This window comes from Paramormyrops kingsleyae, chromosome 2 (genome assembly GCF_048594095.1).
Source record: "Paramormyrops kingsleyae isolate MSU_618 chromosome 2, PKINGS_0.4, whole genome shotgun sequence".
NCBI classification, from domain to species: domain Eukaryota; kingdom Metazoa; phylum Chordata; class Actinopteri; order Osteoglossiformes; family Mormyridae; genus Paramormyrops; species Paramormyrops kingsleyae.
The window spans coordinates 42312013-42326581 of NC_132798.1; the positions used below are offsets into that span (position 1 = coordinate 42312013).

Consider the following 14569-nt stretch of genomic DNA (forward strand, 5'->3'; position numbering starts at 1 on the left):
GTCCCGCTTAATATTGCTGCATATATAGAATACAGTTAATTTACGTTAAATACGAAGTAACAAATTTAAACATACCGTTGAATAGTAAATTATGTAGTTATTTTGCATAATCACCAAATGAGGACTTATCGTACAAATGCCACATAAAACGAGGCGAAATTCACGCAATGAAGAGTCTGAATATATGAGCTACAGAATGTTAACAGAACACATTAAATAAAAAGATGTACAAATGTAATATGCATAACATAATTTATGATTACACTCAAAGTAAAATATATATTTAATAAAAGAACTGTGGTAAATGTTAATCAAATAATGTGGATATAGTGTGAACATTAATGAAAAGACGCCTTGCGCAATATTCGACGAGAACACATGACTTCGAAAAACACGACCATAGGTCACGTGATCCACCCGTTTGTCACATGATTCTTGTTTCGGAAGGCAGGAAGATGGCGGCGCACCTGTCTTACGGAAGAGTGAATCTTAATATTTTGAGAGAGGCCGCACGGAAGGAGCTGCGAGAATTTTTGGACAAATGCGCTGGTAGCAAGGTATTGTTTGTGTGATTTGGTCTGTAAAGGTTATTCACCACTCCGGTTGTAAATATTTATATAGACCCTTGGTAAACCGTCCGTTTTTCTGTCATCATTTAACGTTGTCCATCACATATTAAATACATTTGTCGGGTCGATGGTATCAGGTTATCATAACCTACACTGCATTCCAAACAAATTTAATTAGTTATTATTTATATTTGCATCCCTTGTTATACGCAGAGCTTGCCAAAGTCTGTTACATATACAGATATTGTAGCTGACAAATTAATACACGCCTGTTTATTGAAGTTAATACATTAAGACTTGTATCATTGTATATGAATAGTCATACTACTCAGCGATATGAAATGGTATCACAGGAAGTTTGACTGTTATCCCCCATCCGAATTTACCCAAACATGTCCTACCCCGCTTTTAACCCAGAATAATGTTAGTCATCTCATAATTGACTGTTTGGCAGAGAGAAAAAACAAAGAATACGTAAGGATTACATGGAGTGCTTCAGTCTAGACTAAACTTGAACCAAGGAAAGCACAAAATATCCTGACCAAAGCCTTCAACTATTGTCACCGTTGCTTTATAAGTATGACTTAAGAGCATGTTTTAAGCTGACAAATAAGTTTTTGGTACAGTAATATTTTTTGTTTATTTTCCACAGGCAATTGTATGGGATGAGTATCTGACTGGCCCCTTTGGATTAATTGCTCAGTATTCTTTACTGAAGGTATGGACTTCTAATCACGATTTTTTAAATGCAAGCAAGTCTTTTACTGTGCATGTTACCTTGTGCATTTTTGATAATTAATCCCGCTCTCACAGGAACATGAGGTGGAGAAGATGTTCACTCTCAAGCCGGGACGTCTTCCGGCAGCCGACGTTAAGAACATCATCTTCTTCGTAAGGCCAAAGCTGGAGTTAATGGACATAATTGCAGATAATGTTGCTAGGTCAGTCTCCCAAAAGCAGAGGCCAAACTGGCATCAGTCCGTGCTGTGGAGTGTGTCAGCTGATGGTATGATTAGATTAAAGCATCTGTGTTATTCCCTCCCACACTGTACAGGGGGTCTGCGTGCTGAGCATCTATGATGGGCCTGCTTGCGGTTGCTACTTTTTGTAGCTCCATGCTAGTTTTTCTTTGTTAGTTTTCCTTTCTCTTGTCAAGGTTCATCTCTAGAAAATGGTTACAGTTTTTAAAAAAATGATACATTGTATGGTTTCTTTCCTCCATAGCCATGGCTTGTATTCTGGCCCCGCATCAGGGTGTGTGGAATTTGCATGTTCTTCCTGTTTCCACAGGATTCTTCAGGATACTCTGGTTTTCTCCCACATTCTAAAAATGAGTCACTAAAATGTTATGCGATTTGCTCTTAGTGCATGATTTTGAATGTGCCCTGTGCTTCAGCTTTACCATTCACCTGTACTTGATAATCAGTTGTGGAAAATGCTTGACTGTTCAATTGCCCTGTAAGTTCTTCCATGCATAATGATTAAACACATTTTTTGTGTGTGTGTGTGTGTGCCTGCGTGCGTGTGTGTGTGTGCGCGCATGCTTCCCTGGCAGCGAGGACAAACTCCGCACGCCACGTGACTTCCACGTCCTGTTTGTGCCGCGCCGGAGCCTTCTGTGTGAGCAGCGGCTGAAGGAGAAGGGTGTGCTGGGCTCGCTGATCAATGTGGATGAATACATCCTGGATCTCATCCCTTATGATGGGGACCTGCTGTCCATGGAGTCTGAGAGCGCATTTCGGGTTTGTTGGCCAAGCCATGTCGGTCCCAAACTGCACATTCAACATGCCTGACAACATTTACAAATGTTATACTGCAGGCTTCAGGATTAACACTCTCTGATCTCTGGGCCTTAGAAAATAAAGCAGAGTTATAATTTACATTTAGGATATGTTCACACTAGGGAGGCCAAAAAACACAATGAAAAGTACAGCATTTAAAAAAAATTTGCATCTGTTTTACTGTGTGTTCATCTTGCATTTGTCCATGTTCTTGTCCGTCTCTATATGTGTTTTTAATGTTGCGTTGTATTGGCCATTTCTATGATTGTACATGATATACAATTGAGACATACAATTGAGAAAATAGGGTTCGACAGTCCCTGGAGCAACTAGGGGTTATGGGGCTCAGGGACCCCACAGTAAAATCACTCTGCTGATTCTTTTCCATCCACTAGACACTGATTTTTACTTGTCAACTACTTATGCAGCCCCCCCAGTGCTTTATACTAATTGTGTCTTCCTGTAAAACCCACACAGGAGTGCTACCTTGAGAACGACCAGACCAGCCTGTACCACACGGCCAAGGGACTGATGACCCTCCAGGCGCTATACGGCACCATCCCACAGATTTTCGGGAAGGGGGAGTGTGCACGGGTGCGTGGGAGAGATGGATAAGCAGACCCCCCCCCTTCTTTTCTGTTATAGCACAGTGGCTTTGGCTTCTTAGTTAATCAAGTGTTTGCTTATTTGTTTATAACATGGTATAAGATACAGTGGTACCTCAGAACTCGGGTTCAAATCCTAAAAAGTTCGAGTTTTGATCGAATTTTTCCCATAAGAAATAATGGAAAATCAATTAATTGGTTCCCGGCCCCAAAAAATTACACCTAAATATGGTTATTCTTTAGCATTTAAACACAAAATGAACAGGATAAAACAAGAAGAGCATATACTAAACGCATCTAAACACATTTGTAACAGTAATTTGTAAAGTAAGAAAATAAATGTATCCAAACAATGTGTAAAGTTTAAAAAAAATAAATAAAAAAAACGACACCTTTTTCATAAAGCCAGACACAGCACTACTACCTTGAGTCATACTAAGGGTTTGTATTTAATGTAGGAACAAAAGCAAAACATTTTAAAAAATGAGAAAAAAATTGAGAGTGTATGCCATGCGGTCCATTGTTTATTTTTATTATTACTTTGTATTTGTTAATTTGTTTGTAAATCACAAACGTTTAGGTTGTAACATCTGTACAACTATTGCGTAACCTTTTGGTGAGCATTGGCTACCAAAATGATATAAAGTACAGTGTATTACCTGATATTTTCAATAACAAAAGCACTATCACCAACAAACGATGCTATCACAGCGAATGTGAGGCTGAGACTGAAGCGTTACCCTTTGTTTTCGCTGAGAGACGTGCTGTGTGACTCATTTCCCCGCATGTACAGGTTATCTTAGGTCGGCGTTCACGGTTCGAATTCTGAGATTCAGATCGAGTTCTAGGTCATTTTTTTTTCAAACTGGTTAGTTCGACTTTTAAGAAATTCGAGTTCTAATAAGTTTGAGTACTGAGGTACCACTGTATTAACAAGTAAATACAAATGGCCACTTTGCCAAGTTTTATGTTATGCTGGTCACCTTGGGAGCCATTAGTTTCCCCCAGCTTCCATGTTGTATATTGATCCAGCTGTACATTGAAGAAATGATGTCTGGTTAGTTTGAAAAGTGTTGGGGCAGATTTTGCTTTGAGAAGTGGTGTATGCAGCAGTGCTTAGTGTTAGGAGTACGTTTATGAGTGCTTGATGTGGAGGATGATGACCAGTGATGCTGTCCTGCAGCACGTGGCCAACATGATGCTTAGGATGAAGAGGGAGTTTGCAGGTTGCCAGACACAGATCCTGCCGGTGTTTGACACGCTGCTGCTGTTGGACCGAAACGTGGACCTGCTCACGCCGCTGGCAACGCAGCTCACCTACGAGGGGCTGATTGACGAGATCTACAGCATCAACAACGGTGAGCTCCTGGCTGCATCAGAGCTGCTGCTTCTCCCTTCTGGTTGAGGTTTTTTTCAGAATCCCTCTTTTATGGTGAAGTCCCTATTAATGGCGAGCAAGTGGGAATTTTTGGCTGGCCTGGAGCATCTTGGAATCTGCTGTTAAGGGAAGTGAGCCCAAATGACCCTCCATCCACCCTGTGACCCCCATCACAGGCTACGTTAAGCTGCCCCCGGAGAAGTTTGCCCAGAAGAAGCAAGGTGAAGGAGAAAAGGACCTCCCCACGGAGCCCAAAAAGCTGCAGCTCAACTCCGCTGAGGAGCTCTACGCTGAGATCCGTGACAAAAACTTCAACGCCGTGGGGGCCGCTCTCAGCAAGAAGGCCAAGATCATCTCAGCTGCCTTTGAGGTTGGTCCATGTTCTCCTGGCTGCCCATGGCTTAGGAGTACACTGCAGTCTAACTTGACCAGATATTCCACCACATGGTTGGATTGTTAGGAAATCTGTTACTATTTATATTCACCTCTGAATCATCACTTAAGATTTGACCTTTAATCTCGATCGATACCATTGTTTAGTAATACTGAAGCCAAATAAGAAATTCGAGTTCTAATAAGTTTGAGTACTGAGGTACCACTGTATTAACAAGTAAATACAAATGGCCACTTTGCCAAGTTTTATGTTCTGCTGGTCACCTTGGGAGCCATCAGTTTCCCCCAGATTCCATGTTGTATATTGATCCAGCTGTACATTGAAGAAATGATCTCTGGTTAGTTTGAAAAGTGTTGGGGCAGATTTTGCTTTGAGAAGTGGTGTATGCAGCAGTGCTTAGTGTTAGGAGTACGTTTATGAGTTTACTATTTATATTCACCTCTGAATCATCACTTAAGATTTGACCTTTAATCTCGATCGATACCATTGTTTAGTAATACTGAAGCCAAATAAGAAATGTGGAAACTATTATTTAGAGCAGGGGTTGCCTATCTTATCAATAGAGGGCCAGTGTGCATGCAGGTTTTTTGGGATAATCTTTAGGTCAACTGTTCAATCCCAGGTGTGAGGACTCTTCAGTCAATCATTCCTCTAATTAGTAATCTAATTAGGAGTTACAGCAGAAATCTGCATACACAGTGGCCCTTTCTGAATAACCACCCCTAATTTAGACCAATCTCTTGGCCTCTGATCTGATGAATTTTTCACCTTGTTAACTAACAGATTGTTGTATAAGTATTTACCTGCCTGAGAGTTAAACCTGTAGCTGCATACAGTAACCACGTGGAATTAGTCTCTCTCCAATATGTTAATCAACAAACTCACACATGGTGCATAAAGTAAAGCTTAAGGAGCACTAGCAGAATGGTATCCCATCTCACCATGCACTTGAGAATGTTCTGGAACATCCGTAGGGGACAGAAAGGGCTGATTGTGTGTGCAGAGCAGCCTTTTCTCCAGTGTGATGTGTTAATGAAAAAGGAAATTGCTTTCTGCTAGGTCCTCTTTTGCATGTTAGCCTTTGTTTGTTGCATCATGTCTAGACTCGTCCAGAATGTTTGTTGGTCTTTTGCGGTTAAACAAAACCCCTTCGGACAAATTGACAACTTAATTTCAGTGGGTGCTCCAGGGTGTGACTGAGTTCATTAGATTATTGGGGTTGATCTGGCTTGATTTTTAGGGGAGGGGGCTTATTCAAGCTTGATGCATTTTAATCATTACTCAGTCCTTCATGTTAATTTTGCAGGGTAATATAATCGACACAATGATGTGGTACAGATGGCTCTTAAGAGTAGCTGAGTAGTGCAGAACGGTCTCCATGGTTCCACTGATTGTTTCCCAAGGTCAACGTCCTTGGCTGGCTAGCAGGCTAAGTGCTCCCCCCCCACACCACCTCCATGGGCTGAGTGGGCAGGTGCTTCTGGGAATTCTCAGGCAGGGAATGGACGGCCACCTTGAACCTGGGACTTTAATTTTAGCTAAGCATTTTCCCACCTAAGAAATGGCAGTGAGACTGATCCCCGCCCCAAAAAAATGAAAATGAGAACAAATAAAGGGGGTGAGGATCACACAGTGTTAACAGAAATGTGTGTGTGTGTGTGTGTGTGTGTGTGTGTGTGTGTGTGTGTGTATGTATATAATGTAATATGTATATGTATTTTCTTTGACTGCTCATTTTGCGCTGCCTTTCCTCCTCTTTTTCTCTCTCACTCTCTTGCGCTTTCTCACTAACTCACTCCTTGTTTAGAATTTGTGGTTCCTTCCCCATATCCATATCTGGTACTGGGGAAAAGCCAGAGAAGTCTTTGTAACCCACAAGAACAGCGGCAGGGGGTCATTCTTACCCCAGCATCCTCCCCAGTGTCCTGCTGGAGCCTGTGGGCGTGGCTGCAGCCCTCGGCCGCTCAGGCAGACGTGTCTCCATGGCAGATGCTTTGTCTTAACAGGAGCGCCACAATGCCAAGACGGTGGGAGAAATCAAGCAGTTTGTGTCGCAGCTGCCCCACATGCAGGCGGCCCGTACCTCCCTGGCCAACCACACGTCCGTCGCGGAGCTCATCAAGGACATCACCAGTGAGAGACAGCGCCCCCGCAGACTTACCACTTCTACCTGAGATGTATCATGGGATCGGATTAGGCTCAGTCCCCTCCTCAAGGGCAGAGCCTTCAGCATTGGAGCCCCTCCTGTGCCTACACCACCCTAGATGTTTCATACGGACCCTCACTAGCCCTATGTGTGCCCAGCTGATAAGTGCTACACTTATGTCAGAAAGGGACTGTTTGTTTAAAAGCAAGAAGATTCCAGGCTGTTACACCCTAAAGTGATATACTTGTTTTAGTAAATAAATATGGAACCACACAAATTATTTAAATGTAGAATCATAGTTTCTACGAATCACATTGGGTAAAAGAATCTGGTGAGCAGCTGAAATGTACATTTATAGGACAAACGATGCAGCGTAAATTTTGCACTTGTTTTGTTTTTATTCTCTTTTATAGCTTCCGATGCCTTTTTCGATAACTTGACGGTGGAGCAGGAGTTTATGACTGGAGTGGACACTGACAAGGTATGGCAAATCCCCCGCCCCCCCACCTTCAGCACCACCTTAATGAGAGGTGGCTGTGTGCTGTCTGCGAGCAATAAAGGACCCCCCCCCCCCCCCCGGCAGGCCAACACCTACATAGAGGACTGCATCGCTCGCAAGGACCCCTTGATCAAGATCCTGCGTCTGGTCTGCATGCAGTCTGTGTGCAACAATGGCCTCAAGCAGAAAGTTCTGGACTTTTACAAGAGGGAGATCCTGCAGGTAGAGCTTAACTGATCTGTGTACCCAAGTCATCACATCTCTCTGATACAGCTGTATGATGCCACATGCATTCAAAAGCACATGTATATTCCTGCCAGCCCATTCAGTCCATGTTTAGGGGTATTTATGTTGATTCTATCGACGTCAATCTGGAAATGCCTGTGACCTGCACATTCCCCAGCCTTCGAACATTATAAATGCATAATGATCTTAAACTTTTATTTTACTCTTTGAACATTTTTCAATCATTAAAATCGCTTTGGGCTTTTAAGATTAATAACAGTAAAACAAGGTACTCAACAATAAAGCGCCTTTCACAAACAGGTCACAGAGTGCTGTACAGCACTGAAACCCCCAGAAATACTATTACTATCAAGATGAAACAACACAAGGGAAAGTAAATTAAAAACACTAGTAGTAGTAGTAATAATAAGAACAAAATACAAGCAAAAGACTACTCAACTGTGTGTCCTTGTATTCAATGTATTTCTGATTTCCAAAAATCCCTGTGCATATCTGAATATGTGCTATGCTGAACTATTTATCCTGACTGATTAGCATTTATACTGCAGTATTTTATATTTTATACAGATACGGGTAATAATAAGCTAATGTGTTGTGGTTTAACTGGTAACTAGTAACTGACATGGAGTGGCACAGTGGCCCTGTAGATAGCAGTGTTGCCTTACACCTTCAAGTTTGTAGGCCTCCCTGTTCCTCCGCCTGGGATGGGCGGAACTGCATACGATTTAATAGACAGATGGGCTTCGGCTGCAGTGTTGTGACCAGGAGAGCCATAGCTGCTTTCTCTACCACAGAAATAGCTTCTGGATGTGAGGATGAGGAAATGTTTGAGTCTCTGTGGCTGTGCTAAGATTCAGAGGACATTCAGAGCTCATCTCTTCCCCACAGACCTATGGCTTCCAGCACATTTTAACACTGAATAACCTGGAGAAAGCTGGCCTCCTGAAACTGCAGACAGCAACCCGGAACAACTACCCCACCATCAGGAAGACACTCAAGCTGTGGATGGAGGACGCCAATGAGCAGGTGGCTTCCCATCAATTTTATGTTTTGGCTTAAGTCTTAATTGTTATGTTACATTGTTTTTAGTTGAATAACTAAATAAGTATTCTCTTTTAAAAAGTAGCCCAGTGTCCTTTCTGGCCAGTCATGTCACGGCGGTGCTGTAGGTGACAGTGTCTGAGTGTGTCCGCTGGGTGCCCCCCCCCCCCCCCCCCCTGCAGAACCCCAACGACATCTCCTACGTGTACAGCGGCTACGCGCCCCTCAGCGTGCGGCTCACCCAGCTGCTGGCCCGGCCCGGCTGGCGCAGCATAGAGGAGGTGCTGAAGATGCTGCCGGGGCCGCACTTCGAAGAGCGCCAGCAGCTCCCCTCGGGGCTGCACAAGAAACGTGTGTATGGGGGGGCGGACGGCCCTCAGCAAGCCGTTTCCCATGTGCCAGGCACAGATAAGGCGTGGGTCTGATTTATGGGAGAGGTGGAACAAAGAGTGAGAGCAAGGGATGGTATCTGTCCGTCTGTCTGTCTTCGTCCGTTTGGGAAGGGGCGGACTGGTCGTGTTGCTGGTGCGCTTGGGAAACGGTTTAGCTACTTTGGCAGTAATGATCCATACAACAACAACAACAACAACAACAAATTTATTTTTGTATAGCGCATTATCACAACATTACATTGTCCCAAAGCGCTTTACAGCATCCCCACCCAAAGCCCCCAGTGAGTAAGCCATAGGCGACAGTGGCAAGGAAAAACTCCCTAGAAGGAAGAAACCTTGGGAGGGACCAGACTCAAAGGGGGAGCCCATCCTCCAGGGGCCGGCAGGGAGAGTCAAATACAGTTTAGTCTGAAACACAAACGGGGAGCAGGGGGAGATGACAAGCCGGTGCCAACACTTCCTCCAATCGCCAGGCAGCCAGAAGGCAGGGAGCGGGTCATACAAGGAAGATGACACTGGCAGAACGGCGAGCTGGATGCACAGTCGTCATTGGCAGTGGCGACGTCACATGTTGCAGGGTGTGCTGGACATCTTGATAGATTGAAGGCTCCAGGTAGCACCACCCAGGAGAAGGTGGTGGAAATAAATGCAATTAGTCAAAGGGAGACTATAGGCAGTGCTAAAAGTTAGATGAGTGCAATATGAAGTGCAATGCTCCGGCAGATATGGCTATGGCAGCATAAGTAGGAGGGAGAGGCAGGTGGGAATGCAGGCATGGGGAGTCCCTGAAATGTCAGCACTCCAATCCCACAAGCAATTGTGAAGCTAGAGTGACAGCACTGTCAATTCAGTTTATCCAAAGCCAATGGCACCGATCCCCACCCAGCTCTACACCTCACACTATCGGTTTAACTGGGAGTGAGAAGCTAGCTAGAGCTAGAACTAGTGTCCCTATAAGCTAAACTAAATAGGTGTGTTTTTAGTCTAGACTTGAATATTGAAAGTGAGCCTGAAAATACATGGCCATCAGCTGTTGTTACTGCTTGCTCGCTCTGCAACTAGTGCATGTTACCTGGTGAGTTGTAGTTACTAAGATCTGTAGTATTGTCCTTCAGTAGTACTGTCCTGCTGTCTCCCTGTGTTCTTCCTGCAGCAGTACTGGGCGTGGTGCATCAGATATGATGCATGCTAATTAGCACCATGTTTCTCAGATGCTGTGTTTTGGCAGACGTGCCTCTGCTTGTTGGGACTGTATGGGTACAGGGAAAGTGATAATTAAATTGGTGTGGGGGGGTTACAAGATAATCCAGCAATTACTGATGACACCGTGGGAGGGCTGTTTTGGGAGGGGGCAGCTGGAGGTACGGAGGAGTCCATTTTGATGATGTCAAGCAGAAAGCGGAATATGTGCCTGTTTGTCGCCCCACCTCCACAGGCCAGCAGGGGGAGAACAGGATCACGCTGGTGTTCTTTCTGGGAGGCGTGACGTACGCTGAGATCGCCGCCCTACGCTTCCTGTCCCAGATGGAGGACGGGGGAACAGAGTACGTGATCGCCACCACCAAGCTCATCAACGGCACCAGCTTCATCAAGTCCCTGATGGAGCGGCTGGAAGTGCCGCCCTAATGGGCATACTGTTTGCCCCCCCCCCCCGGGCTTGCCCGTGAGAGGAGGCTTTGTGCTCTGGGTATCAGGACTCTTCAGCCTTATGTTTTACAAGATCACCTGCTCCCTCCTCAAGGGATGATCCCTCCCCAGCTCCAAACAGCCATCTTGCCTGTATCAGTCGAAGCATTGCTAAGATTCTGTAGTTTGTGGCTTCATGATCCTTTTGACTGTTACCAAAGCCCAGCCCTCCTACGCACACTGGAGCTGAACATGCCCATCACACGTGTCCCTGTTAGCAGGTTTCCAGCCGTACCTGTCCCTCTCCATCTGCTCCTTCATTAACAGTGTCTTTTACTTAAGACAGTTCCGGAAGATAATTCCTTACTGTGACAGTGACAGGTGTGCATGCCGGTTTAAGGTCAGAGCTTAAACATTCTATTCTATTGATTATCTGCCAAAATGAACTAAAGAAGCCTTCATGCACAATTCAAAAACCTGTTGTGTGCAGAAGGGATGAACTGGGATTATTTGACTGGGCTGCAGCACCAGGACTGGAGGCTGCAGCTCCAGATGGAAAGGGATTGAGGAGCATGTGGAGACCATTGGGGTCTCCTGGGCCGTTCCCAGTGCCACCTGTGTCCCAGAGCCCCGTCCATTACATGTTGTGTTGGGCTTTCACCTTTCTCTGTTTTGTGACACCTGTGCTGTGCTCAAGGTTTTTTTGTAAATAAACTATCAAATGAGCAGCAGTGGTCTGTGTGAAATGGATAGATAAGGGTCAAATGGTTCAGTTTTGTTTACTTAACTGGTATTGTTCTGCAGATACAAACCACCTACCCAGTTGCAGCTAGTCTCACCCATGGAGCTTTTTTGCACATTGGTACCATTGTTCCTTATCTGCACGGTATGCTAACCCTCCTCTCTCACAATAAATCAAATTCAATTAATTCATTTTTGGACAAAAGCCTCTGCTAAATAAATGTAAATGTGATTTAAATCATGGCCATTATTGGTTTGAAAGACACCTCGCCTAAAGTGTACAGATTAGTATTTGATGCTGAAGCAGTCTGTGACATCAATAAAAATTAGCCAAAAAGGGGTTTTTCTTCCTTTCAGCAGTTAAAGATGGACCTAAAAAGACTGGAAGCTCGGTGCGCCGGTAGCAGCCAGGCTCTCTGGAGGAGCAATTACCGCTAACAAGCCACTCATCAGTCAGATAATAGGCCGGTTATTCCTGGATCTTATGGTCTGGATCAGGCAATGATTTGATAGCATGGGGGCTGATTGAATTAAGGGGCCATTTGCTCCCTGTTTCGGGGGAAGATAACTCGGTTGACGCTTGAGTTTGATCTTTCTCCGATCGATAGCAGGTCCGTGTCCTGCGCCAGGAACCTTTTGTCCGGAAAATAGTACGAAGTAGTGACATGAAGCCGATCACTCATACGGACAGAAGCGGCACGGAGTATAGATCGTCAGGCCTTAAATGTCGGTTCAAATGTAGGCTATGCTTTGCGTACATTAGCGTATCTGCTCGTCCAACCGTGCTTTCGGTAAAATTTACTTTTCTCTATGTGTCGCCACTACACACTAACAAGTGACAGTTTAAAATAACTGAAAGGTACACTTTACGAAAAAAATAAGTTTGTGCACATCAAAATCCAAACAGCACAAAAGTGCTGGTGAAAACCTTCCTTCAACTCCATTTTACTGATTATATTTACTCGAAATATTAATAAATACTAGAAAAGTTAGAGAAACCGGGATCGAATGGGAAATCTTTCTTTATGAGAGGAACAATGACACAGCTTTATGAAACACGTGAGGAGACTGAGCCTGAGAAAGTCTGCCTCGGACTCACCCAGGAGATGCACGTGTAGCCCGTGACTGTGCTTTGCTCTCCATTAGGAAACCCAAGGGTTTTGACTCCTGCAATCAATTTAATTGCCCTTGGCCGCTCCTATGCCATTACGACTTGTGGCTACCAACATCACCTTGTTTTCCCATCATAACGCTAAGGGAACCGTTGTGGTGCGTCGAGGACTTCAACTTTAATTTCAAGAAGTAAAATCCAGTGAACGAGTGAGTATTGCTAATAAGATCTAGGCTATTTTACAGATTATTTTAGTTATTGTTTTATTTCCCTTCGATTATTTTTTCTTGAATCCTTTCATTGTAATTAATTAGCAGTTTCATTAATCTGCAATAGGCTAAATATAACGATACATGTCATCCCGTGTCCCAATAAAATGTCTGTGTATTTAAGAATTGCCATTAGTGCTTTGAACATAGTGGAAAATCTTTTTAAACGGCATTTATGGAAGTGTACGTGGATTTAAAAATGCACTTTGCAGTGTGTTGAATAGAGTGTATAGATGTTTTCAAGTCGCATGCATAACATTTAGTTTTATCTCACTTGAGCTAACGAACATTATATGCGATACTTGTACGAAGCGCGCATGGGTTTTTAAATCTGTTTCAGCACCAAGGATAGGTAATTCCATTTCGATTATAATGAGAATGCCGTATATTTTAAAATTCTTTTATCTAAAATCTAACTCATTAATACAGTAGTGAACAGTGTTTAAGACACAGGTACTAGGCTACTTTTTAATAAATTATTTGTGTCTACCATATTGAAGAGTCTGGGGCTACCGAGGTTTAATGGAATCCATGCAGAACATTAAGAGCAATTAAAGTATTAAAAATGTATGAAATTGCTGCGCAACCAGAGTACATTACTGCTCTTTGTCAAATAATTTACATAGGTTGACAGTTCCTGTTCTTGGGTCTAATAAGTACTAAATTGAAGAAAGTAAACGGGAAAAATGAAGATAGGATATATGTAATAAACGACGGGTGTATACTGTTGTTAACACTGTCTTGGCAGGCCAAGTCTGGCGAGGAAGACATGGCGAGATCACGGTTGGAATTGGACGCCTGTCGCTTTGATGTGGAGCCGCTGACCATCCGCTTCCTGCGGACTCTCAAGGAGCTGCTGAAGTTTGTGCTCTTCAGCTATACAGTGCTTTTGGGAGCACTTCTGCTAGCAGGATGGACAACATATTTCATGGTTGCAAAGTAAAGTACACAAACGACACTACGCTATTCACTATTGTATGAAAATGGTACTCTTACAAAACTATTTCTGTACGGTGGAAATTGTCGAATGCTCCAGTTGTTCTTTGTTGAATGCATCACGCATCATTAAATCATGTCTGTCAATATAAATATTTTAATCGTTTAAAAGTGAAATGTGTGGAACAAAACGGAAATATTCATTCTGGTCATGACAAGTAGGCTTGCTTGAACATTAATAAAATGCACGAAAAATTACATGCATTGGTAATCACATTAATAAGGCCCGATTGGCTCGATGTCTCCTACTGTATATGCCTTACTTTATGCAAATAGGCCTATAATTTTCTCACATTTATTGCCTTAACTTAATCTACCTTGAAGTTAAAAAATATTTTTGTAACAGCTTCACACGGTACACAGACAGATTTTCAGTAACCAAATGTTCAATTTAATTGTGTTACAGTACATGTCTTCCTTTACTTAGTCTATTTAAATTATGGTTACCGTCAAAATAAAACGTTAATGGGTTCATTTTAAATCGGTTTTCAGTTTCTTTTGTAACCCTTTTTTATCTTTTAATGTTTATAATTTGTCCTTACTGATTTTCAGTTTCTTGGTCTTTGAAACAACGTGCTTAAGAAAAGCTAAAATACCTGCCGCTTGTGAGGATTTATTCGTTTGTCCTGTGTTACATGGTCATAATGCATACAATCTGAATATTCCATATATTATTTGAATGTCACTGGATCAATAATTTATAATATACATTGCATTTATTTTTAATTATGATCACACAGCTCAAAGCAAAGGAAATAGGACAAACAGCAATGAA

The 14569-nt window shown here is 43.2% G+C and overlaps 1 protein-coding gene across 1 annotated transcript; it reads left to right on the forward strand.

Moving 5' to 3' along the window:
• The first annotated feature begins 12 nt into the window (after positions 1–12).
• On the forward strand, positions 13–11403 carry vps33a (VPS33A core subunit of CORVET and HOPS complexes). Its single transcript, XM_072709176.1, has 13 exons — positions 13–557; positions 1222–1287; positions 1383–1510; positions 2125–2311; positions 2828–2944; positions 4139–4313; positions 4510–4703; positions 6734–6860; positions 7287–7354; positions 7457–7594; positions 8507–8644; positions 8842–9010; positions 10487–11403. The coding sequence occupies exons 1-13, from the start codon at positions 342–344 to the stop codon at positions 10675–10677; spliced, it is 1914 nt and encodes a 637-aa protein (XP_072565277.1). The 5' UTR covers positions 13–341; the 3' UTR covers positions 10678–11403.
• The last annotated feature ends 3166 nt before the right edge of the window (positions 11404–14569 follow it).

Bases quoted from the DNA above. Each gene is read 5' to 3' on its own strand.
- vps33a (XM_072709176.1), top strand. From the start codon at position 342: ATGAAAAGACGCCTTGCGCAATATTCGACGAGAACACATGACTTCGAA. The intron at 6,861-7,286 runs GTGAGAGACAGC...TCTCTTTTATAG, and splicing joins GCTCATCAAGGACATCACCA to CTTCCGATGCCTTTTTCGAT. The intron at 9,011-10,486 runs GTGTGTATGGGG...CCACCTCCACAG, and splicing joins CTCGGGGCTGCACAAGAAAC to GCCAGCAGGGGGAGAACAGG.